Source organism: Procambarus clarkii, chromosome 25 (genome assembly GCF_040958095.1).
Source record: "Procambarus clarkii isolate CNS0578487 chromosome 25, FALCON_Pclarkii_2.0, whole genome shotgun sequence".
NCBI lineage: Eukaryota > Metazoa > Arthropoda > Malacostraca > Decapoda > Cambaridae > Procambarus > Procambarus clarkii.
The window spans coordinates 3,318,141-3,344,624 of NC_091174.1; the positions used below are offsets into that span (position 1 = coordinate 3,318,141).

General features: G+C 37.8%; 1 protein-coding gene across 1 annotated transcript in view; it reads right to left on the reverse strand.

Moving 5' to 3' along the window:
- LOC138368334 (PR domain zinc finger protein 5-like) overlaps positions 1-26,484 on the reverse strand; it is a 51,299-nt gene that overhangs the window by 14,443 nt on the left and 10,372 nt on the right. The window contains exons 2-3 of the mRNA XM_069330860.1: positions 17,441-17,510; positions 17,002-17,061 (exon numbers count right to left, since the gene is read on the reverse strand). Of these exons, the coding sequence (XP_069186961.1) occupies positions 17,002-17,061; positions 17,441-17,510 (130 nt within the window). The remainder of the gene's footprint in view (positions 1-17,001; positions 17,062-17,440; positions 17,511-26,484) is intronic.

The following is a 26,484-nucleotide window of genomic DNA, read 5'->3' on the forward strand; positions in this document are numbered from 1 at the left end:
TTACTGGTGCAAGAACTGAACCCTGTGGTACTCCACTGGGGGGGTACCATCAACAAGGGGGGCAAATGGGTGGGGACCCTCAACAAGCCAACTCTGGTTTCCTGTCCTCGTTTCAGGTCACTCGAGTTAGGACCTCTCGGGATTTTGGATAATATGTAATCTGCGACCCAGTTTTGGTGCAGCCACGGCCATTGAAAATCTCCCTTTACATATATCTCTGAAAATATGAAGCATCCTGACACTATGGCTTAAATAATGCATGAAATGAGCTTCAAGAAGCAGTGAAGCCAAGGGAAACACTGATAAATTACATTTCATAAAAAGTTGAATCTGGAATTCATAGGAGTATCATGTGTGTTAAATACAAAGTAACCAAAACCACTTTTTATGATACAAAACAACAAGTTCCAGGATAGATGGAAAAAAAATGTTAAAGCATTTTTATCAGCAAATGAAGCTTCATGAGGATTATGTAAGGTGATGGATGGTGAAGAGGTTTTAACCCTTCAACTGCACATCACAATCAGGAATATGATTGTCATGAATCCTTAAATTGCCCGTGACAGTCAGGGATGTATTAACCAGAGTGATGCGCGGCCCAACACAGTGTGAGGTGTGGAGGGGTGCCAGCTGACATACGATGAACATTAGTATATCATAAGATTCAAAACTCCCGTGGGTACACTGGGCTAATGTCACAACAACAAAGGCTGGTGCATGCAGCTCCAGCTCACAGCACAACTGCACAAGTTGTGCTGTGACAGCACTATTTAATAATGATGAATAAGATAAGTAACTGCAATTATTTTGCATTGATAGTGTCATCGATGATCCCGAGTGTAATAATAATTACCATGTGTTCAAGGTTCAGATATAAGTGAACACAATACTAATTATGATGTTCACAGCAGGAGACAGACACACGGCTGAGGTTTGTAAATCTACGCATCATGCAATGTGACTATGTTTCATCAGAAAATAATCTTGTGGAAAATTATTCAGATTCATGAATTCGTCACAGGAATCTGATAATAATATCAATGTTCGAAGTGATAATAGCAATGTACACAGTGTATTTCTGGGTATTTTGTTCTGTCAAGTGGCTGCTTGAATCAGCTGGTCGTAGCATGTACCTATATACTGTATAGTACTAAGATTATCACCACCACATACACGAGAATTACTTAGTAGTTCGTTACTGTTTATAAAAATATACACAGTAAATGTATATAACGTGTATATAGTGTAATAACAGCAAAATAATTTTATTCATCTAAGATTATAAAATATACATGTCACTAGATATGAGCAATACATTTTGAGCATAAAAATGTTCAACATATTTAATTATGTAAAATTAAATTACACAATATTGAATAATATTACCGAAAAAAAATCAGGGACATTGAAATAATCACGTAAAGATGTATAGTACTGTACTGTACCATATTTGCGGCAGCTCCAACCACACTGCTGTTAGGCGCTAGGCTGACCTTGGATTATTGTTCTGAGTATATAAACTCTCAACACAATGTTTGTAATTCATTGTGGTGCACAAAAAGTGTAGTTATATATCATGTGTGTGTGTGTGTGTGTATATAGTGTAACAGTAAAAACAGTTTTATTCATCTAAGAATATAAAATATACATATTACTAGATATGAACATTCAAATTAACAATGGATTGTTCCAATTTACCGTGATCAGAGGTCCATGAGAACACAGGGTGGTCACAACTAAACTTAATGCACCCAGTAAAATAGCACAAGCAGAATTAACATGGCAGAACACTCCACAAAGAGGGAAAAAGAACTGCACTTTTTTAAGTCAAAGCCCCAGGACCAAGCTTCCAACAATTATGTCATTGGCATGGGAAAAGGACACGTTCCTAGACAGAACATTTGACGCTCGAGGACAACCGAGATAAGCAGGGTATGATCGTCAAAAGTAATTTTAGCTATAAAGTATGTAGGAGCTAGAACCCTTACCATGAGAGGGGTATAGGTGAACGTGTCCACCTGGACAATGAAGTGCCCATGGTACTCAAAGACAGTCTTAATTTTGTCATGGCAGTGGCAGATAGGACAGAACAAGAAGCTGGCACAGACAGGGAACCTCATCCCCTAATGGTGCTTTCCCTCTACAATAGGAGACAACTGATCTAAACAATGACAAAATGAATTCATCCACACCAGTGCAAACCCCCTTTTTCCTCGCACACGTCCCAGCCTGGACATCCATTTCCATCAACACAGGGCGACCTTTCCGGCAAGTGGTCTGCTGACTGAACCGAGACTCCTTTGTCAGCCGATGTTTTGCTGCACACCTTCATGGTCAGCAAGGAAGGGAAGTACAAGCCACCCTAAACTGCCAGAGAACTGCACACAAGTCCCCTCACGTCATCAAACCAACTCTCATCGGGGCATTACCAATACATTTGTCTTTTTTTTTAACACACTGGTAAAAAAAATTCCTAGTGTACTGTAGACAATTTGATAATGCAATTAAAAATACTATAAACACATACATGGAATTGGAGAAGCAAACACAACATGTGATACTTTTGAAGTATATTTGACACATGAATTTTATTCTAAATACCATAGATAATTCTACAATTTGCATAACAATTTGTACATTGTTTGAATGCTGCTCTGCTATATTCTATAAATAACTATGAATTGTGTTTTGTATGTGTGAACTGTGAGAATGACAGTTTTAGTCACCAGTGCTATACACTCCCTAAGGCAGCAGCCTTTCACTGGAATATAAATGTATAACCTTTGCCACTCTTTGTTATGGTAATGTACCAGTTCTAAGGAAGGGGGAAACTAATAAAATAACTGAGCATTTCGGACACAAAACACAAATACCTGAATTCTACGCTCGTAGAGGTTATTTTACTATATATATCTATATATTTTAATTACCACTATTATACCAAGACCAATGCTGACAATCTCATGTAAATAACCTACGTCTTCAAAATGATAAGTCAGTCACACTGCTAATGAAGCAAGGAGAAGAGTAAAGGATATACAGGGTTCATTCTTAAGATGAGCGTGCAAATTACACATTACTTGGCCTCTGCCCCTCATGAACTGATATTTTCCATAAAGATGATCAAACTTTACACGTTAAAAAAAGTACAGTACACAATACTTTTTTTAGAAATGCATTAAATTTAAGTGTACTTTTGTAAAAGGTATAGAAATATTGTATTATTTTATTTAATAATTTTTATAGCATGTAGCAGTAGTGTAATCTACCTGTACTGTATATATTTCCTAAAACAAGACTGAATTTAGCATTTCACAAATATGAATACAATTATTCACTTGTATTGTGGCATTGAGCAATAATAAAACTTGAAAATAACTCTCCAAGGCTAACATTTAATATGGCAAACAAGTAACATACGAAATGACAAAACTTGCTATAAATAGCAATAAAGACTTTAAAATATATATATAATTTACATTGCTGATAACATTGCAAAACTATGCATTTCCACATGTTTAACAATTATAGGGTTCAAATTTAGACAACCCACACACCTGAAAAACGAGTGACAACTTCGGTAAGTGTCAGGACAGACCAAAACATTGTCACTTCCTTTATTTTCCACGTGTGGGGGTTGGGTGTCTAATTCCCTAAAGGTTGTGTTTTAGGAATTGCTGAAGTTGGCTCAACAAGAATAAGAATAATTGTCATAGCACAACTGCAAGTGTAAATAGAGGATGAAAGCTATGCTTGTGGTGTCCTGTCTTCCCAGTACTCTGTCATACAACGCTTTGAAACTGACTGTTTTGGCTTCCACTATGTTCTCTCAATCTGTTCCAACCGTCTATCACTCTGCTTGCAAAAGAAAACTTTTATATTTTTTTGACACCTTTGTTTCCTTAGCTTGAATCTATCATCTTTTGTTCTTGAAGTTGCTGGTTTCAAGAATTCCTCTGTGTCAATTTGGTCGAATCCTGTTAGTATTTTGCAAGTGGTGATCACATCCCCTTTTTTTCTGTCTAGCTTTGGCATATTTAACACCACTAGCCTCTCTTCGTAACAGCTGTTTTTCTAGTTTCGGAAGACATTTTGTAGCATGTCTTTGCACCTTTTCCAGATTTATTTATGTGCTTCTTGAGATATGGGCACCATACAGCTGCTGCATAGTCCAATTTGGTCTCACAAAAGTCAAGAACATTTTCTTCAGTATTTCACCATTAATGTAATTAAAAGCGATTCTGAAGTTGGAAAGCGCACCAAATGCTCCTTGCACAATGTCCTTTGTGTATTCCTCTAGTGACAGTCTACTATCCAGAACCCCTCATAGATCTTTGTTTAGAGTTCAATTCCTTTCAATATAATTTGTAAGCTGTGTGGGGCTGGTCTATTTTCTCCAATTCCACATTCCATAACATGGCACTTATTCACATTGAATTCTATTTGCCACATGATGCTCCAAGCACTAATTTCATCTAGATAATTTTTAAGGGCATAACAACATAGGTTTCATCAAGGTTTCCTATCTTCCCTAGTAGCTTAGCATCACCAGCAAACATGTTCATATAATTCTGAATGATGATCTACATAAATCTATGATTTCTGTAGAAGATCTTGCATATAATCATTTATGTAGATCTGTATGATCTTCTACATCATCTACATAAACGATCTACCAGAAGGAAGATCGTTTATGTAGATGATGAACAGTACTGGCAATAGAACTCAACCCTGTGGTACTCCGCTAGTAACACTCCTTCAGATACAATGTCTTTGATTACTGCTCTAATCTTTGTCGGGTAGAAAATTTTTCATCTGTGTCTACAGTCTCCCTTTCTTCCCTCCAGCATGTTTCATTTTCCAAAACAACCGCTTGTGTGCAACTCTGCCAAAAGCCTTTTTAAGGTCCAGATAGATAAAGTCAACCCAACCATCTCTTTCCTGTAAAATCTCTCTGGCTCTATAATAAAAACTAACTAGATTTGATACACAGGATCTCTGTTAAAACCACATTGTATATTATGTCATTACTCTCCAGATGTTCTACTCGTGTCCTTGTAAGTGTTTTGACTACAGTACAGGTACGACACTTTTTAATGATGCGGGCTATAATTTAGCGGGGTCTTCTCTGCTACCATTTTTTTGTAGAATGGAATTGTTTGCCTATTTCTGAATATCTGCTCAGATTCCTGTGGACTTTATTCCACACAATTGAAGTGTTCTGCTCAACTCGGTTGAACATTATCTCAGCAGCTGAGGTGAAACTCCATTTGGTCCAACAACTATTTCTTCCGAGCCCCTTCAGCAAATTTTCCACTTCGTTTTGACACACCTCTTTGTACTCTGGGGTTTTCTGGAATTGGCATTATGTCTAGTTGTCCGAAACACTCATTTTGCACAAACAATTTGGAACTGTTCATTTAGTGTTTTGCACATTTCTTTTTCGTTGTCAGTGGTCCTGTTCCCCTGTTCTCAATCTCTAGATTTTATCCTTTACATGCACTTGATTTTAATATATTTATAGAAGAGAGACCTGGAACTCTCTTACATTTGTCTACTACCTGTTTCCTCAAATTTTCTTTCTATTTTTCTTCTCACTGTCATGTAGTCGTTTCTTATTTATTTGTACTGCCGATATGTTTGAAGGGTAGGCCTCTTCCTTTTCTCTGGCCCTTACATTTTCTGTTGAACTAATCTTGTTCAGTTCCCCATACTCGCCTCTCTTGAAATCAAATTTTTCAACAGTTTTATTTTCCTTCTTTTCTATATTACAATGCATTGCATATTTAATGAAGAAAAGGACCTTGGAGTAAGAATCCACCAATCACTGTAAGCTGGGGGAAAAAAAAAAAAAAAAAAAAATGAAATAAAACTTTGAATTGTATAAACCCCTGTATGCCCCATTTGGATTATTATATCCAAGCATGGAGACCTTATCAAAAAGACATTTATGCTTTGGAAAAAGTTCAACACTGGGCAACAAATTAGTCCTGAACTAAGTCAACTCTCATATCAGGAATAGTTGAGAGCCACAGGGCTAATAACACTGCAAACCAGACATGACAGGACTGATCTCATTAAAACTTAAAATACTGAACAATTTGGAGGATATTAATCCACACCACTTTTTCAAATGTAACACGAACAAAGAGCAATGGTTTCAAACTCGAGAAGCCACAATGCTAGACAGTTAACAGGAGATGCTTCTCCACCCATAGTTATAAATCATTTAACTGCCTACTAGCTGAAGCAATAAATGTAGAAAAACGGCTGAATTTTAAAATCTAGCTCGATAAAGTCATCAGGACAAATGGGGGGGGGGGGAGCTATGACAAGCTGCCAGCTTCCTGTCTTCATAAAGGCCACTAGAGATATTGTGGCATAGGTAAATTTTATTTCCAATAGGACATGGTTGCTCCTGGCCAATGGAGTAAGGTACCGAATGTTAAATATCTCTTCTGGTTAAAACCAAATGCAGAATAGATGGAACCCTTCTCTCGTTCTTGTAGCCTGTTTAACATGATACATGAATATTTCCAGGATGAGGTTTACAAACTGGCCAGTCCAAAATTCTTCCATTCTTACCCCTTAGGCCTCCAAGTCTATTGCTTTCAAATTGAAGTCATCGAGAATCAATAAGTGATTTACCTTTCTCTGCTTTTATTATAATCTCTCTCATTATAATGTCCTATCTTTTTGTCCTCAAGCTCTTTGTTAGTCCATGTGTTGCTTGCTGATGAACTGTAGGCAATAATGATCATCAATCAGTTTATCATCCTGATTGCAGATCTTCAATCCCATAATATCACTTTCTTGCGGGGTTGGCAAATATTAATTCTCTTACCTTTAGTCATTCCAGCACCAGAACAGCAATGCTTCCACCTTTTCTAGTTTTTCTCTCGTGTTGTTATGACTGGTATGTGAGGTTTAGCATTTATTTTCATTAAGCTAAAAGTGGTGTTTTTAGTTAAAATATCAGTTCCCTTTATTTTGTTAATGTTAATATCAATGCTTCTTTTGCTAGTGTTCACAAGTATGTTTAGTTATGAGAAAATGTTTGTGTTTAAAGTTTTCCCACTCGCGTTCATGAGGGAAGCATCCCTGCACCTCCACCACAGAAGAGGGGATCTGCAATCACCTGATTGAGGATGTATGTGGGGCGAGAGGTGAGTTATGTTTTGAAGTTGTTTACCGTATTTTCTCACTACTATTTGAGAAAACTCAGCTAATCTGGTGAGTGAGATACGATTTCCATGTTGTATTATGCGCCCATTCCCTGTAACCTTTATTAAATACTGTACACACACCTTGATGGCTTGTTTAAGTCATAGAAATCTAAAATAATGGTAATTACCCAAATGTAGTTAGAGGATGAGAGCTATGCTCATGGTGTCCCATCTTCCCAGCACACTGTCATACAATCATACAACGCTTGGAAATTACTGACAGTCTTGGCCACCACCACCACCACCTCAGGAGGTGGTGCACAAGAATTTATTGCGCAAGTTACTTTCTTTTCCCTCTCATATATAAGGTTTATCTTTATAATTTACATTTGTTATGTATTTCCCAATTTAAAATAACATTCATGTAAGTAAAGAAATAGGGAGGCTTAATATTTTCTTACTATAATATGTTTTGTAAAATACTGCTGCCGTCCCATCCCCCCCCCATCACAATGTCTCCAAATACCTTGGGAATATGACCGCACTTAAAATTTTATCTTCCGTTTGTGAATGATTTCCCCAGTTTAAATTTATTTTGAGGCTTTAGAACTAAAACTGGCAATGAATAACTATTTAAACACCAATGTGTTGATAGAGTACATGAATATAGCTATGAGTATCTTTGAGTAGTGGTGTCTAATTATCTTGTTTAAATCGTATTATACAAAAATTAAACTTCCACAGTATTCAATCATCAACCACGCTCATTTGTGAAGTACAGTACGCAAGATAATTATGAGGAGAGAGCACTAAGCTGGATAGGATGAAAGGCAGGAATGATGCCCAAACCACTTGAACAATATGGAATCAAACACCAATTAACAAGAAGCAAGACTGTCATTGTACTGTCAGTCTCAGTGGATAAATGATCTCATTTATGAACAAATATTTTATGGGAAAAAAAAAAAGTGCGCCTGCACACAAGAATTAAAATGGATTCTGAACTTTTCATTTAGATTAAGAAACATTGCCATTATCCTCTCTGCCATGCTAGCTACAAAAGTCAGACCAACATGCTACACCTAAAAATACGTGGGGAACCTCTGAACCATGATTAGGTGAAAGAAGCAAGTCTTCATGACTAGGTTTTTCCGATTGAATGAAAAATTTAAATTTCGGTCAAGGTCTAGTAATTATCACAATACTGCTCATACAAGAAAGCAGTGTTAAGACGTTGACCAGACCACACACTAGAAGGACGATCCAGGACGGACCGAAACGTCGTCATCCCTTCACCTTATTAGAAGGTGAAGGGACGACGACGTTTCGGTCCGTCCTGGACCGTCCTTCTAGTGTGTGGTCTGGTCAACATACTTTAGCCACGTTATTGTGACTCCTCGCCTGCAGTGTTAAGACGTTTACCACATTCTCCATAGCGGTGACGACCATCTCTCCCAATATGAATATGCCGAACCTTATACATTTTGAATTCCAATTCTGAACGAATGGTTAGAGCTCACATGGCCTATATGTATAGTGTGTATTTACAGTATGCACATTTCATCTGACAGACACACCTACAATAAATATACGCATAACACACACACACACAAACTATACCGAATGAGTAGATATAAGTAAAATCTGGAATGAGACACCCATTTTGAATAAGAAGATGAAAGGATGGTTATATAGCAGAAATGCAAAATGTAAATATATATTTTAAATTAATTAAAAAAATTGAAAAAACATTAATTTAAAACAATTTAATTACAACATACAGTATATTTGTACCAGTTAATAATTTAAATATCCTGCAAGCCAGCAGGTCAGTTATCTGCTTTGATCACCACTCACAATGATTTCTAGAAACCAGCCATTTCTCACACTTAATGAAACAATTATTTAAAAAATGTTTAGCTTTTGTTACATATATTAAACTGACAATATGACAGTTAATTTATCCACAATGAAAAATGCCACAGTTCTGGAACATATACAGGAGGTACGTTACTTAGTAGCTTAAACATTTTCAAAAGGACGACTTGTAAGTCCAATAAAAGTCAATGAAATTTCAACAATATTACCTTTACAAGGAAATCACAATAACATGATACAGTATATAAATGAGAATCGATTGGAGCAACGTGGTGACCCGAGCCGGCCATCTGAGTACTCTCGGCACGAGAGTTGTATATGTAAAACTTTAACTGGCATCAGTAGGTGCTGCCACATGTCCTGTGGATTCACCAGAATTACAGCTTGTATAACCTTTACCTTGTTGTGGTAAAGGGGACAAGGTGCATGGCTGGGAGTACCCAGGTCACTGTTTCCAGTTACCATATTGCTCCAATCGATTGTCTCAATACAGTACGATCTTTAATAAATAAGATGTACCTATTTAGCATCAGGAGGGAAAGTGGGGCAAAGAATTATTGGGTTAGCAGTGGTTGAAATAGGCAACAGACTTCCATATTGAAGCACTTTTGAAACTTTTTGGTTAACAATGCCAAATCATAACATGTAATAACATCCTTACATTCTAGCAACAACTGAACTGCAACGGCTTATCACGAGTAATACAGTTGTATTGTACAAGATGATTACAAATTTCACCGATTTTTCCACTGACCAGTCTTTCATGTGAGCTAGTACTGCCATGTGTGATACAATACAAACTTTTATTATAAAATTTATTCAATAAATTCAATAATCCAGATACATCCTCCTCTTTGTGACGTAAGAAATAGGTTGCACGAAGGGTTAAATATACTGTACAGCAATGGAAATCTCTACATCAAATATACAAAATATATGAGTGGAGAACAGAAACAAAACTTGGTACTGTATACGCTAATGCAGATTTCAAAGTTTTGTTACAGAAAACAATGGGATGTATGGCACACATCTCCACATTCTAATGTCAACTAGTCTATGACGAGCAAAAGAATTCAGTTTAATATGCAATACCCGTTTGGTGCCGAGCATACACATGTAGACAACAAGCTTGGCGGAGGACATGAACATAATTACAAATGTTATATATAAAAAAAAAAAACTTTACATAATCTCAAAAATAACCATACATATGAATAATGAAGTCCCTCCACATTAAGGTTAAGAAAAAGGTAAGGTGATACAAATTTAAGCTTTTCGAGCAACAGCAGGGGGTATACCTTTGGCCAGTACATGTTCAACGCATCTTTGGCTACCTTCTCATTTTGTCCAGCTATCCTAAGCCCTCTCCAAAACAAATCAACGTGGAAAAAAATACTGTACTAATTACGAACACATTTGGTAGAACGGTAGGTTTCACAGTACTGTGTATCACACTTCTTCACCATAGTAACATGAAATTCAATTCTTTCATATTCTATACTGTACTGTATTTAAACTCGAAACATTAACATCGTTGTTTTTTTGCTACTACAAGACAAAACTAGAGAAAGAATGCTTCACTTACACTGAGAGCAGAGCTATCGAGTTCCTGACGATGGTGAAATGAACACAGAATTCAATGAATGGTTAATATGCATGATTAAGCCCCAAATTCTCAAACAATAGCAAAATGATCACCCAAATAAAAAAAAATGGGTATTAGTCTCTTCATGATTCCACAAGATGTAGCAAAGTAACTATCAAACCGTGCTAAGTCAAGATGGCTATATTGCACTCTTGAGGAATATTCAGTTTCAATATCATTCAGGATACCAATATGAGAGCATAAAGACAAGATCAGTATCAAAAGAGGCCCTTTCCCTGAGGAATTTTTTGGAAAGATTCAAAGAAACAGATACAGACAAATTTCTGATCCTGAAAATTGGGACATTCAACCAGATGAGGGACAAAATGGGACAAGGCAATTTAGAGTGTAGCCGTTTGTTCTATCAAGTACTCCCTAGTTAATCTAACATGGCCAATATGTAATCGAGTCAAAGCCTTTTTCCATTCCTTGTTTCAGGGACACGCGGTAGGTCATGGGGATGAGTCACATTTGATGGTATGTAATTAGGTTTTGATATTCTCCCCCCCCCCCTCCCATCCCTTGCCCCGTCATTATAGATGCAGTTAATATCCACGTGTATAGTCCACTACGGGTTCACAATAGCCCGTGCTACTTGGGACTTTGCTCCAGGTAGCAAATCTTTAACAACAACAACAACAACATCCAAGTGTAGACATTGACCCTTACACACGATTACGGTACATAGACATGTGACCATTTCCTGTAAAAATCCAAATAGAATGAATTTTCAAAACAAACATTAAAAACACATGTACTGTAATGATGTACCATACCAACACCACCACTACATATTTGGCCATAATCACCTACAGTAATGTATTGCAACATTCTATGGTGAAATTTCCATGGTTATATGCCGCCAGAATGAAATAATCAAAAAGTGCTAAGCAAGTATGGCTATATATATCACTATTAAAGTTACAGATGAGGTAAGGTACTGTACTTTTATATTATTTAAGATGCCAATGAGACTAGAAAGATGTAAGCTTATATTAAATAAATCAAATTAACTAAAGTGTGTAGTTAGACATCTGACTTATGGGAACTTATGAAAAACAATTTTACCCTTAGGCTGTGGTTATCATCTATTGATGATCCCTAGGGAACTGTGGTTATCATATGACTAAACAATTATTGTCATTGTTTTACATGTATGATGCAAATACAGTATGGATATAATTGGTCTATGTGGACGTAATGGAGTTTTTACTTGACCCACGAACAAATTCCTGCTACCATTTCATGGTACTGAACTGTACGCATGTGGTTATCATCATCATGTATGTTACTAGGGAAATGCGGTCGTCATATTACGATTTAAACAATTATTGTCTGGGTTTTACATGTATGATGTAAATATGGATAGTAAACCTCTCTGTGGATGTAAATAAAGAAAAAAGAGTAATACAACAATCGGTGAAAAATTCGAGGATAAAACAGGAAGCATCAACATAGTTGAGCAAATGGCACTTACAAGGCGATGAGAATGATCTCACAATAGACTTGAGAATGGTCTAGGACGGACCGAAACGTCGTCGTCCCTTCACCTTCTAGTGTGTGGTCTGGTCAATGGCACTTACAAGTGCCAGACATAGCCCTGCAGAGCAACTCCATCCAGTGAAACCATAATATTCACTTATTTTCATGTTTTTCTTACATTTTGCATACAAGTTAATATTTCTATAATGAAAAATTATATTTTATATTTTTATTTTATTTTTGTGAATAGGTGGGAATGACCATTTCTCCATAGCAGCTGTCCAAAGATTAAAATAATATTGGAAATCTGAGCATCTGACAAGGTGCGAGTTGAACAAGATAACTTTATAGTGAGGAGCACAAAATTCTGATGGCAATGTTGAGAAACACCAAGATTGAGATAGACTAATTTTAGATAGCATTTTCAACTATGTTTACTCTCCTTGTTGCATTACTCTAAAAACAATTTGAATATTAGGAGTAAGTTTCCATTTCAGGAAATGATCACGAGTCTACCTAATATGGCTGATACACAGTCACGGTAATGAATTTCCTATTTCCTGTTCCGATATAAAGGAGGCCACAAGGAACTATTTTATCTTATAGTGAATAGTTTATTGTGGACAGGAGGCCCCTGATTTATGTGGAGTTACATGCCTATAAAAACTTACAAAACATATTAAAATTTAAAAAATATAATTAGGTACCAGAGACCTAAAAACAAAAAACTTTAACTTTTTACTCGACAAAATGCATTTAATGTAATATTTAATGCATTCAAGGCATTCTCAACTTTCCAGCAACAAATGCTTGGGATGTGGAAAAGCTGCACAAGTATAACAGTGTGTTGAGGGGGAGCCCCAACATATTGTGAGTGTGGCAGGTAAAGAGGCTACGTGCAGATAATCAACACTAATCTGTTCTCAGCCATGTAACTGAAATACACCCTCATATTCTGAAACTTTAAAAGTATAACTCCCTCAGTACAGTGATACCCCGGCTTACGAATGCCCCCATTTACGAACTTTTCGGGTTACGAGCCCAATTTCTTCGGAAAATTCGAATCGGGGTACGAGCTTTGCCTCGGGAAACGAGTTTGTCGATACGCATATAGCCGACCTAGCACGTGGTGGCACGGCAATCGCGCCTCAGTTTACCAGTGGCTCCCACCTAGTGACAATCGCACCCGAATGCTTTTTAAAGAATTTCAGTGTTTTTCGGATTTTTGGGAATTTGAACAAGAAAGTCAGTGGTAAGGTTCAACCTAAGAAAATAGTTGTGAGTAGAGGCAGTAGAGGATGTCCTTTCATCGTTAGGAAAATACCTGTATGTGAAGTATGGGAAGAACTGCAAAGTTTTTTTTTAAAAAACTCACCCAGATAAAGCTGTAGCAGGTCATTGCATTGACCTTTTGACTGATAATGTGATGTCTTACTACAGACAAGTGTTAAAATGTAGGGAAAAACAAGTGTCTTTAGACAGATTCTTAGTAAGACAAGCAAGTCCTAGTGGTATGCAGGCTAAACGTGCCAGAGAGCGTACCCCAGAGAAGTCATCACTGCCTGATGTTATAATGGAAGAGGACTCCCCTTCCACTAACACCTCTTCTCCTCTAACACCTTGCTGTATGGAAGACAGTGAGGAAGGGGGGGGGCTTCTCCCTGTCTTCCATATACCAACAAGTCCTCAATAAAAGTAAGATATACTGTACTTGTACATACTGTGACTACAAATTATGAGTAGTATTATGTATAAAAAGTGTATTTATAGGTTAATATTTTTTGGGGTGTGGAACAAATTCAATTTACATTATTTCTTATGGGAAAGTTTGTTTCAGTTTTCGGTTGTCGAACTGTCTCTGGGAACGGATTAAATTAAAAAACGGAGGTACTACGGTATATAATATTTGATACCTTTCTCATCTCCTTTCCAGCAAGTACATTCTTAGAGCTTAGAGACGGTTGCAATAATGTAGACATTTTATTCTTTCTATGCGTGCTGTATATGTTCTCTGTATTCCCTCCAATTCAGATTTCTCTCCTGTTCTAAAAGGGGAAGCAAGTACTGAACAATAATCAAGATGGGACAACACCAGTGATTTAAATAGTATTAGTATTGCTGTGGGGTATCTGGACTTTAATGCTCTCATAATCCATCCTGTCACTTTTCTTGTCTGCCACTATATTTGCTCGGTTATGTTCACTAAATGTCGGGTCAGCCATCACAATTCCCAGATCTCTTACATGTTACTTTCCTTCTACGAGTAGGTCTGCTTGTGTCCTGTACCATGTGTTCCGTTTAAGTTCCTCATTTCCACCATACCTAAGTACTGTACTGCACCTAGAATGTGTCACTGTTAAATATCATTTTATTTTCAGTTTCCCAATCAAAGACTATATTAATATCTGCCTGTAGTTTTCAGTGTCTTGTACAGGAGCAATTTTCCTGCTGATTTTTGTATCATCTGCAAAGGATGACACAAGGCTGACAGTATTTTTGTCTATCTGTATTTTGACTTTTACTATATAGTATTTTGTCATATATTAATTGCCCCTTCGGAGGTATGTGACAAGACTGAGTAAGGTAAGAGTATTGGACCATTGAGTTTGCATGTAATGGACAGAGAATGACCATGACAGGCAGGTGTCAAAGATCAACCCCAATAGTTCTACAATATAATTTTATAAGTTGATTCCCAGTGTCAAGGGTGGTTAGAATGACATGCATCCTCGCACAAGTGTTTGTAGTAGAGAACTTGACGCCCTGCCTGGGAGCCCAATATGGCACACTAGCAATTGCAAGCTGAAAGCAGTGCTAAATAAGAAAGAAATTACCACAACAGCAAACAGTGAAGTTGTCCACAAAAAAAGCATCAAAGAAGCTCCTTGGGAAAAACATTTGAAGGTAAGCAATTTGTCTCATTGGTCAAAACAATGCAAGTAGGCTAATATATCTGATTTTCAGGCCAAAGAGAATTGCTACAACAGTAATTTGCAGAAATGACGACATGAATATAAACCTCCAAAACTACCAAGGTCTATCATGCTGCTACACTTGTGAAAGCTAAATAGGGAAGGTAAAGGGAATGATTGTCTTATAAAACTAACAAGGTGTACATTAACCACTACGAGTTGGAGCTATTAATAACCAACAGCGCTGTGTGCGCAAGAATAAAAAAATAAAATTTCCTTCTAATGCTGTACTTTTTTCAAATGAAAGATTTTTAAAATGAAATGTTGTATTGGGCTGTCATTACTATTACTTTTATCTTAGAACGTATTGAATATTGGTACACATACGTATCGCTTGAATATTGGTACACATACAGATGTATTTGTCACTAATATCAGTTAAATATTATATTCGTTGAACAATAAAAAATACTGTTGATGTATTACACTATAAATCCATGATATATATACTGATCTACATTTTTGTGCACCATAACAAACCACTCAACTGGTTTGGCGAGTCCAAATAGCATTGCGCCACGACAGGACACCACGAGCGTAGCTCTTATCCTGCAACTACACTTAGATAATTACACGGTAGTCAGCTGACAACGCTACACTCTGCAAAATTTTTCCTCCCAACATACTACACACATCGCTAATGCTAGGCACAATGCTATTATCAGAATCCTGGTCACTAAATTCTGAAAATGAATAACTTTTCATAAGTTTATTTTGTACAGGAACATGAACTATCATGTTCTATTATTAGGGAGCCGGTCGGCTGAGCGGACAGCACGCTGGGCTTGTGATCCTGTGGTCCCGGGTTCGATCCCGGGCGCCGGCGAGAAACAATGGGCAGAGTTTCTGTCACCCTATGCCCCTGTTGCCTAGCAGTAAAATAGGTACCTGGGTGTTAGTCAGCTGTCACGGGCTGCTTCCTGGGGGTGGAGGCCTGGTCGAGGACCAGGCCGCGGGGACACTAAAAGCCCCGAATTCATCTCAAGATAACCTCAAGAATCATTTCAAGATGCTTAGATGGTCCAAAGAGTGGCAGAGTGCTGTGGCTTCCTGCTTAGCACTGTGAACTTCATAAACAGAATTGTGTTTACAGATATCGGAATTTATAACTTGGGCACAATGGTACTATCACCACAAAAAAATAATAGTTACATATTTTGTCATTTTTAAGAGATGCTGTGCTGCACGTGCCAGCTTTCTTGCTCATTCAGTACTTGGGTCTTCACACTTAGGAACCGTGCCCACGAATTGGTTTCAAAATGGTGTATTTACTGGAGCCCTGAGAAAGCTGATGCGAGCCCCCCCCCCCCACTTTTGTACCCGCAACACTAAAACATACATAATATTTTATTATATATATATATATATATATATATATATATATATATATATATATATATATATATATATATATATATATATATATATATATATATATATATATATATATATATATATATTTATATTTATATTTATATTTATTTGAGAATGATATGCACATTGGAAGAGTTAAGAAGATACAGGCCATTATTCAATTGTAATTACGCAAAATTTTCCAGTCTATGAAGAAAAGTGGGTGGAGTAGACACTATATACCAGTCAACCAAGAATGTGTCCTTTTAATCAATTCTTATGCAGACCAAAAGTTACATTCCACTGCAGGCAATTCAAGCAAGGTCCCCACTGTAGTTTGTGAATCAGTCAAATCTTTATGACGAAAGGTTGACGATAGACCGCAAATACAGTAAGTAACCAGCACAAACCCCACATGAAGCTAACACTACCATGCCACAGCTACCCCCCCCCCCCCACTTTCCCCTCAATGGACATTACAAATTGGGACCATTAGTTCACCTACCAAATATGACTGTCCTTGCACCATTGTGTTCTGTGCTTGCCACTTGCCTAAACTCTCTAACTGGAAAATAATTTTATATAGTACTAGATATAAAAAAAAACTCAAAACTCTAAATACCGTTTCATCCCAAGCAGAACTTCAATTTAATACATATAATTCAATAAAAAAATCTTCACTTAAAAATAAAGTATTCATAAAAATAAAAATACAATGGAAGGTCAAGCTCTGGTGGCTAAGGATAGTGGAATAATGAGGAATGGTTAGCCATAATGTATGCTGCTTTTTTGTTTTCTTGTTGGCAAGTGGAGGCTATCAGAACTTTATATTTCACTAACAAAATAATGAAATATCACAAGTTCTTAACATAAAAGAATTTTTTATGATTTACAAACCACCTAAGACCCTAAATAATAAGCATTAATCTGACCAATGAAGATACCTGACTGAACAACATTAACAAGTCACACGACTCGTTAACCTTACAAGACTGGACATACTGGTCCTTTAACCTGAGAAATCTTAAAAAAATTGTTAACCAATATTGACACAAAACACATTTGCTTGAAGATCAACATGACATCTAGAGTTTTAACAGATTTGTGTTACCCTTGCAAAGAGTAATGATCCTCTAAAAACTAAATTTGGACAGCAACATATCCTTCGTGTGGAATACATCGACCACAAGGTTAGTACGTCAGGTGCGAATAACACATCAACGTGGCAACACACCACAGGCTATATACAAGAGCAGCTTTGTGATGATGGCCACCAATGTACCGAGACTGCCTGCTGCCCACCATCATTACTAAGGCAATTGTGTCTAGGCATCTAAGATTAAGGCTGTGAAATGTACTCTAAACTAAGAGGCACTCAACTTGGAGGGTTGTGGTAGTTTCACTAACAGTACTAATTTTACAACTTGGTATCAAGAAACAACTATTTGTGAAATCTTCAGCACTTTCCTAGTAACATGCAATCTTTTTACAATGATTTAATAATAATCTATATTAAGAAACTCTTATAATGATTATAACAATAACCACAAAAACAGCTTAATTTGCATGTGAGATAAAACTACTGCATATGAATGTATAAAATGCATCATATCCAGTATTGAAGATAAAACTATAAAAAATATATTCAACAAAAATACTACAGCACTTAATTGGTAGTACTATAAAAATCTAATGAAGATAACCTTTGGATATACTACAATGAAGTTTCTCTGGTCCCATCAAGTTCACAATATCAAAATCTTCTGAGCTAACACTAATCTTCAATGTCCTGTACATTTGTCTTTTAATTCTTTACTAGACAAGTAAGACTTGGAATTATTAACAAACATATCCTAATGTAACCTGCTAATATATGAAACAAATCAGTTTGCCTGTGATATTCAGAGCGGAAAATATGCAGAAATCAATTATCCCAATCTGAGTACAGATGAATCTTCAATGAACTTTAGTATATGCAATTTGATCTTGGATCAAAAATATTTATCCGAGGTGAACTGTGATACTCCACACCATTCCCAATACCATTAACAAAATTTATATATTTGTTTAAGCATATAAACCATGCCAAAAACACTGATGTTAATCTGACCAAATATTTGAATGTAATTCTTTACTAAAGTTGCAACAACTTGTACTTTGATAACACATGAGAGCATGGTGAGGTAACTTACCAAGAAAACCAGGGTGAGCCATAAAGAGCATTCAAACTTGTGCTCCGGGTACTCCCAAGCAAAACACCTTAGACCTTAAGAGACCTTGGGAGTACCCAGAACACAGGTTCCAATCCTTCTCATTGCCACTTCCGAGTTCCTCGTTGATACGTCACGTTAATGGGATTTCTTTGTGCAGGTAAATTACTGTTTATAATGCAACACAAATAATTGAAACAAATTCTATTAGTATATTGCACGGCAATATTTTGACAGTGAAAATAGCCAATAACAATGGCAATTTAAAATTCTAGGATTGAGAGCCCATTGAGAATTATTATGCTGTACAAAATAAGGTTGGCGATTCTCAGCATCCTTGCAAGTAACAATAAGGCACATGCTCAGCGATTCAACACAGTAACTGGGAATGGTTGGCCAATATTCCATTGTTTATCTCAAGGTTACCATAACAAATTGTTAATGAATATCACATCAAAATGAAAATAAAGAAACTCGCATCAACCTTGTGACATTTGGTAACACCTCAAGTACTGGTATAGTTGAAGGAGAGTATGCTATAAAACAATAAATATAAACTACCCTATATTTAAAAAAAAAAAGAAAAATACTTGGCACTTGAAATAATGGCAACTTGGTAACTTATGGAAACACCATAAAAAGAGGAATAATCTTAAATCAACATACATTTTTGTATCTCCAGAGTAGCTACAGGACGCAGCAGCTGGGAGCCCTTATACTAAACACACACTGCAGCTTTCATGAAGTAAAGTAACAACGAGTGAAATTAACATGCATTTAAGGATATGTGATTTCACTGATCACCACACATCCTGATGAATCTTGAAAGTCAGAGTGCTTGAGGTAAATACAGTACTTATGTCAACATTAATAATTCTTGATATATATATATATATATATAACACTAATAATCGCTAATCTCTACTACAAATAAAATCATAATGCAGTCCAAATAAACAAATTTCAATTATCAATACACACTGCTACAATTTAAATTTATCATCATCCTGACAGTATTTGATTCTAATATAAAAAAACATATAAACTTGCTTTATATAGTATATACACAAATCTCACCGTTACCCCACACCCACATTACTGATAGAGAAATTCAAATTTGATTTCCTAATTAAACAACTTTATCCTACCTTGCCTAACATTGGTAAAATATTACAATCTACACTATACACACACACACACGTACTGTACGTATACATACATATATGTATACATTTGTATATAAATATGCATTCGTAAATACATGTGTATATATATGTATTTATACGTGTGTATACCTGTGTGTATACATGTGTAGACGTACGTACACGTGTATATACATACGTACACATAAAATTCATATTATATATATACACAGTATATATTATACATATATACACACATATATAAAATATACACACAGTATATGTAATATATGTAGATTAGCATAAGCTCTGACTGCAGGATACTTCCTTAATCTTAAGGCTACGCATCTACGTGAACACTTGGATACAGTCACGTGCTTTAACACCCAACAAAGTAGGTGTGCGTACAGTATGGTAGAACCATTTTCTAGTCTCAATAACAGCCTGAGCCGGTCTGGCAGCCTTCCCTATTATTACAATACCAGACCACACACTAGAAGTTGAAGGGACGACGACGTTTCGGTCCGTCCTGGACCATTCTCAAGTCGATTGTGAGAATCGACAATCGACTTGAGAATGGTCCAGGACGGACCGAAACGTCGTCGTCCCCTCAACTTCTAGTGTGTGGTCTGGTCAACATACTTCAGCCACGTTATTGTGACTCATCGCCTGCATTACAATACCAACAAAGCTTATTGCTAATACACCCACCCACCCCTCACTCTAAACATTTGTTTTTATTATTAAAAAGACTTTTTAAGGACTTTTCTCCACCACACAAGGATTGGAATTTTCAATGAGCTCTTCATTTTAAGAAATGATACAAACAACTTTAGAAGTATAAAATTAATGATAATATACTAAAAGAGCTAAAGCTAGTTATATAAAAAGCTTATACGAATAATTTGTAAATTAAAATAAACACAATAATTAAGATATATGGTGCTGTACTTTAATAACCATACTGAATTATCTGAAAAAGTCTGTGTATTCATGGAAAGTCCTTTTTAAAATATACTATACATACTATACGTAAACTTTGATTAAAAAATATATATATATACACAAATAAAAACCTAATTATTTTCACTGGGTTAACCTCACGGGGTTTGAATTTAATATCGACATTTATCCTGCTCAGAGTTTCAACCATCAGTTTGTGATATGTAAGGTTGTATATTTTACCAACGAAAACACGGAAGTAAATTTTGTAATATACAAGAGTTGTAAATTTTACCAACGAAAAGATGTAAACAAATTTACGAAGGCAAAAGGCAACACTTGCAAAAATATACTCGAGCAACGTTACATTAAAGCGGCAGAATCAACACCGATTCAATATTACATCAGCGTCGTTTACCCCAGTTTTGCCCAAGGGGTAGGTGTGTCAGAAGCACAGGTTGGACAAGAGAACGATACAGGCACACACACACACACGCTCACACGCGCAGACACACACACACAATCTTTGTAGCTTGAGAAGACTTGCACTCCCTCCTCACACACGCACATCATACCCGTTGTTAAGGCTCAAGTACAACTCTCAGCAGGACATTCTTAGCTATTACCTTACCCAAATACTACCTGCAAACTAGTTTACAAAATCCCCTTCAGTTTAATTTATTCATAATATACCTTCAAAATTTGTTAAAGATATTTATAACCTAAGAATAAAATAAAGAGTTATCATGGAGACTTTTCAGACATACTTTTAGTGATCAATTATAAAAAAATTATATACTGTATATATATATAAAATATGCTTCTCTATATATTAAAAAAAAATAATAAGAGTGCATTTTTTATGAAAATGTTTGCAGATATAACTATAAAATTGTTCAAACAACCCTGAAGTTGTAATCAATATATGTGCATATTATATATATATATATATATATATATATATATATATATATATATATATATATATATATATATATATATATATATATATATATATATGTGCATATTATATATATATATATATATATATATGTGCATATTATTATATATATATATATATATATATATATATATATATATATATATATATATATATATATATATATATATATATATATATATATATATAAATAAATGTGCAGACGTACAGTACTCAGCATTGCATCATGCGGGCGGAGGTTCTAGTCCCAGCAAGGGAGCTTGGAATTTTCAAGTATTGTACAGTGGAACCTCGAGTGACAAGCGGCTCCAGTTACGAGCATTTCAAGTAACGAGCAAGCCACTTGCAGAAAATAAGTCTCGAATAACGAGCTTTCGCTCGATTAACGAGCGTTCCCGCTGGTTCTCAGACACCTCCGATGACAGTTTTGTTGTCGTTTCGCAAGACGAGTTTTCCACATGACAAGCTCGGTGCCGGAATGGATTAAACTCGTTAATCGAGGTACCACTGTATTTAAAGTGAGGTCTGTGTACTGTTCAGGTTTATCATTTAATATAGCTATAAATTATTTATATACCGTATGTGTGTATATATATATATATTATATATATATTATATATATACCGTATGTGTGTATATATATATATATTATATATATATTATATATATATATATATATTAATATATATATATATTAATATATATAAATATATATATATATATATATAATATATATACTGTATATAATCTCACATTACTGTATATAATATGCACATATATTAATGCTACTTTGAAACATTATTACATAGTTGCAGTACTACAAAATCCACAGCTCAGCGATATAAAGGCTGAACACTTACAACCTATCAAATAAATTGGAATGTCCTATTAAAGCAAATGAGGTTAAACATATATTGTGGTTAATATAATATGGTATTAGTTGTGAGTAACATAACAATAATATATAATAATAAATTCATTTATATAGAAGCTCTACGTGGAATGCAATAAAATATGCATCACAAAGCTGTTCTTGCTAACTATAATATACCTAAAATAATACTAAAATATTTGATCCTGATAAAAAGTTAATAATATATCTGGGCAATCTCAGTTACTGTTTCATAACATCACATAATTACCTAAAATTATCTGTACATGGCCACAAATTTGTACATTTGGAAAATATAATTCAACTCGATTACGTTTTCTGATATGTATTACATCCATATCGAGTCCAAATAAAACAAGCGCCAAACTCGTCTGCCCCTTGATTCCTGCTACCCAATACACTGTAATGAGAATATTGAACATGTATGGCAGTATGGCACACAACATATAATAAATCATGAGCCACGGTAAGGCCTTCTTAACCTGGCACTTTGTATGGCAAGTTTATCACGGAGCTAAATGAACACAACATGTTTGAGTCATGGGTATGGTGATTCATACGACAGTCACCAAGATCACAACTTAATATGGTAACTTGAGTTCGGAAAAAATACTGGAGCACTTATATTTCATTCATCTGTAATTATCAATTTATATTTCATTCATCTGTAATTATCAATTATATTTCATTCATCTGTAATTATCAATTATATTTCATTCATCTGTAATTATCAATTATATTTCATTCATCTGTAATTATCAATTATATTTCATTCATCTGTAATTATCAAGCAATGCTAACACAGAACTATTTACGCTTGTATAAATGCCCACACAAAACGTTAAAACTGAAAATACCGTTTTCCAATTGTTCGTAATGAATGCAGACGTTTTCAAAAGCAATGCATTATACAGTATTCCTTACCTAGCTGAATAGATACTGTAGACATAATATATGCAATCAATCAACCGTCTAGCACTTTCCGAATGACGTGTATCCTGAGCAATTTTTTCTCCCAACATTCCAGGTCATGTTTTGTAAACCATACCAAAGCCTTAAACACCATAAATCTCCTGGTATGTGGCAAGTGTCTACTTGATGCACAAACTGTACTCAATACCTTGACTTGTATGAAGTGATTAAACTGCAATGTTACACCACATATCTAAACAACATACCCACATATTAAACTGCCTTAATTAAGTCACCTGTTTGTGGCCAATATGCACCAATTATTATAGATAGTTATTACTGGTAACTATTAAGTCAAAACACTACTTTTAAATTACAATTTGGAAATTAAATATATAAATTGCAGTCCCCGTTTGAATAGTGGTAAAGCAATTGCTCGGCGCTTCGCGAGCGCTTTGGCCTGGGTTTGCATCCCGACCGGGGAGGATTGACTGGGCGCCAATCCTTAACTGCAGCCTCTGTTCACTCGGCAGTGAATGGGTACCGTGTTGTTAAATGATTTGGAAGGTCGTATTCCAGGGAAAAATTAGGATTAAGGACCCGACCAAAATGCTATGCGTACTAGTGGTTTTACAAGAATGCAAAAACTCTACATATATTCAGTACATAAACAAATAAGTAAATAAATCAAACGAACTTCGTCAATAAACTCCAAAATTTAAAATCATGATCTTAAATCCTGATTGTCCACTTGCTTGTAGGTTTTGTACTTCATATTGATGGTTTCAAGAATCGTTCCTCCTCTGTTCCATCGTATGCTTTTATAGTCTGGAATGTGATAACCATATTATGTTTTTGTTCCTGGCTAACAGTGAAGGTATTTCAACGTGTGGGAGGGGGCAAGGCGTGTGTGGAGGGGGCAAGGCGTGTGTGGAGGGGGCAAGGCGTGTGTGGAGGGGGCAGGGCGTGTGTGGAGGGGGCAGGGCGTGTGTGGAGGGGGCAGGGCGTGTGTGGAGGGGGCAAGGCGTGTGTGGAGTGTGGAGGGGGCAAGGCGTGTGTGGAGTGGGGAGGGGGCAAGGCGTGTGTGGAGTGGGCAAGGCGTGTGTGGAGGGGGCAGGGCGTGTGTGGAGGGGGCAGGGCGTGTGTGGAGGGGGCAGGGCGTGTGTGGAGGGGGCAGGGCGTGTGTGGAGGGGGCAGGGCGTGTGTGGAGGGGGCAGGGCGTGTGTGGAGGGGGCAGGGCGTGTGTGGAGGGGGCAGGGCGTGTGTGGAGGGGGCAGGGCGTGTGTGGAGGGGGCAGGGCGTGTGTGGAGGGGGCAGGGCGTGTGTGGAGGGGGCAGGGCGTGTGTGGAGGGGGCAGGGCGTGTGTGGAGGGGGCAAGGCGTGTGTGGAGTGGGGAGGGGCAAGGCGTGTGTGGAGTGGGGAGGGGGCAAGGCGTGTGTGGAGTGGGGAGGGGGCAAGGCGTGTGTGGAGTGGGGAGGGGGCAAGGCGTGTGTGGAGTGGTGAGGAGCAAGGAGTGTGTGGAGTGGGGAGGAGCAAGGAGTGTGTGGAGTGGGGAGGAGCAAGGAGTGTGTGGAGTGGGGAGGAGCAAGGAGTGTGTGGAGTGGGGAGGAGCAAGGAGTGTGTGGAGTGGGGAGGAGCAAGGAGTGTGTGGAGTGGGGAGGAGCAAGGAGTGTGTGGAGTGGGGAGGAGCAAGGAGTGTGTGGAGTGGGGAGGAGCAAGGAGTGTGTGGAGTGGTGAGGAGCAAGGAGTGTGTGGAGTGGTGAGGAGCAAGGAGTGTGTGGAGTGGGGAGGAGCAAGGAGTGTGTGGAGTGGTGAGGAGCAAGGAGTGTGTGGAGTGGGGAGGAGCAAGGAGTGTGTGGAGTGGGGGAGGAGCAAGGAGCGTGGAGTGGGGGAGGAGCAAGGAGCGTGGAGTGGGGGAGGAGCAAGGAGCGTGGAGTGGGGGAGGAGCAAGGAGCGTGGGAGGAGCAAGGAGCGTGGAGGGGCAAGGATTGCGTGGAGTGGGGGAGGAGCAAGGAGCGTGGAGGGGCAAGGAGTGTGTGGAGTGTGGAGTGGGGAGGGGCAAGGCATATATGTGAGGAGAGGAGACAGGTTTCAATGTGAAGGGGCAGAGTATGTAGGGGGACTTACTGAGTATGTGGGGGTGTGCACTTGGGGTGTGTGCATGTAGGGGGGGGGTGCATGTGGAAAGGGGAGTGTGTGCGTTGTGGAAAGGGGGGTGTGCATGTGGAAAGGGGGGTGTGCATGTGGAAAGGGGGGTGTGCATGTGGAAAGGGGGGTGTGCATGTGGGGGGAGGGGAAAGGGGGGAGTATGGAGGGGGAAAGTTATGTGGGGGGGGAAAGAGTTAAGGGGGGGAAAGTGGGGGAGGAAGCGTTATGTGGGGGGGGGAAAGAGTTATGTGGGGGGGGGAAAGAGTTATGTGGGGGGGGAAAGAGTTATGTGGGGGGAAAGAGTTATGTTGGGGGGGAAAGAGTTATGTGGGGGGGAAGTTATGTGGGGGGGGAGAAGAGTTATGTGGGGGGGGAGAAGAGTTATGTGGGGGGGGAGAAGAGTTATGTGGGGGGGGAGAAGAGTTATGTGGGGGGGGAGAAGAGTTATGTGCGGGGGGGGGGGGGGGGAAAGAGTTATGTGGGGGGGGGGAAAGAGTTATGTGGGGGGGGGGGGGGAAGAGTTATGTGGGGGGGGGGAAAGAGTTATGTGGGGGGGGGGGAAAGAGTTATGTGGGGGGGGGGGGGAAAGAGTTATGTGGGGGGGGGGAAAGAGTTATGTGGGGGGGGGGGGGAAAGAGTTATGTGGGGGGGGGAAGAGTTATGTGGGGGGGGGGGAAAGAGTTATGTGGGGGGGGGGAAGAGTTATGTGGGGGGGGGGGAAGAGTTATGTGGGGGGGGGGAAGAGTTATGTGGGGGGGGAAGAGTTATGTGGGGGGGGAAA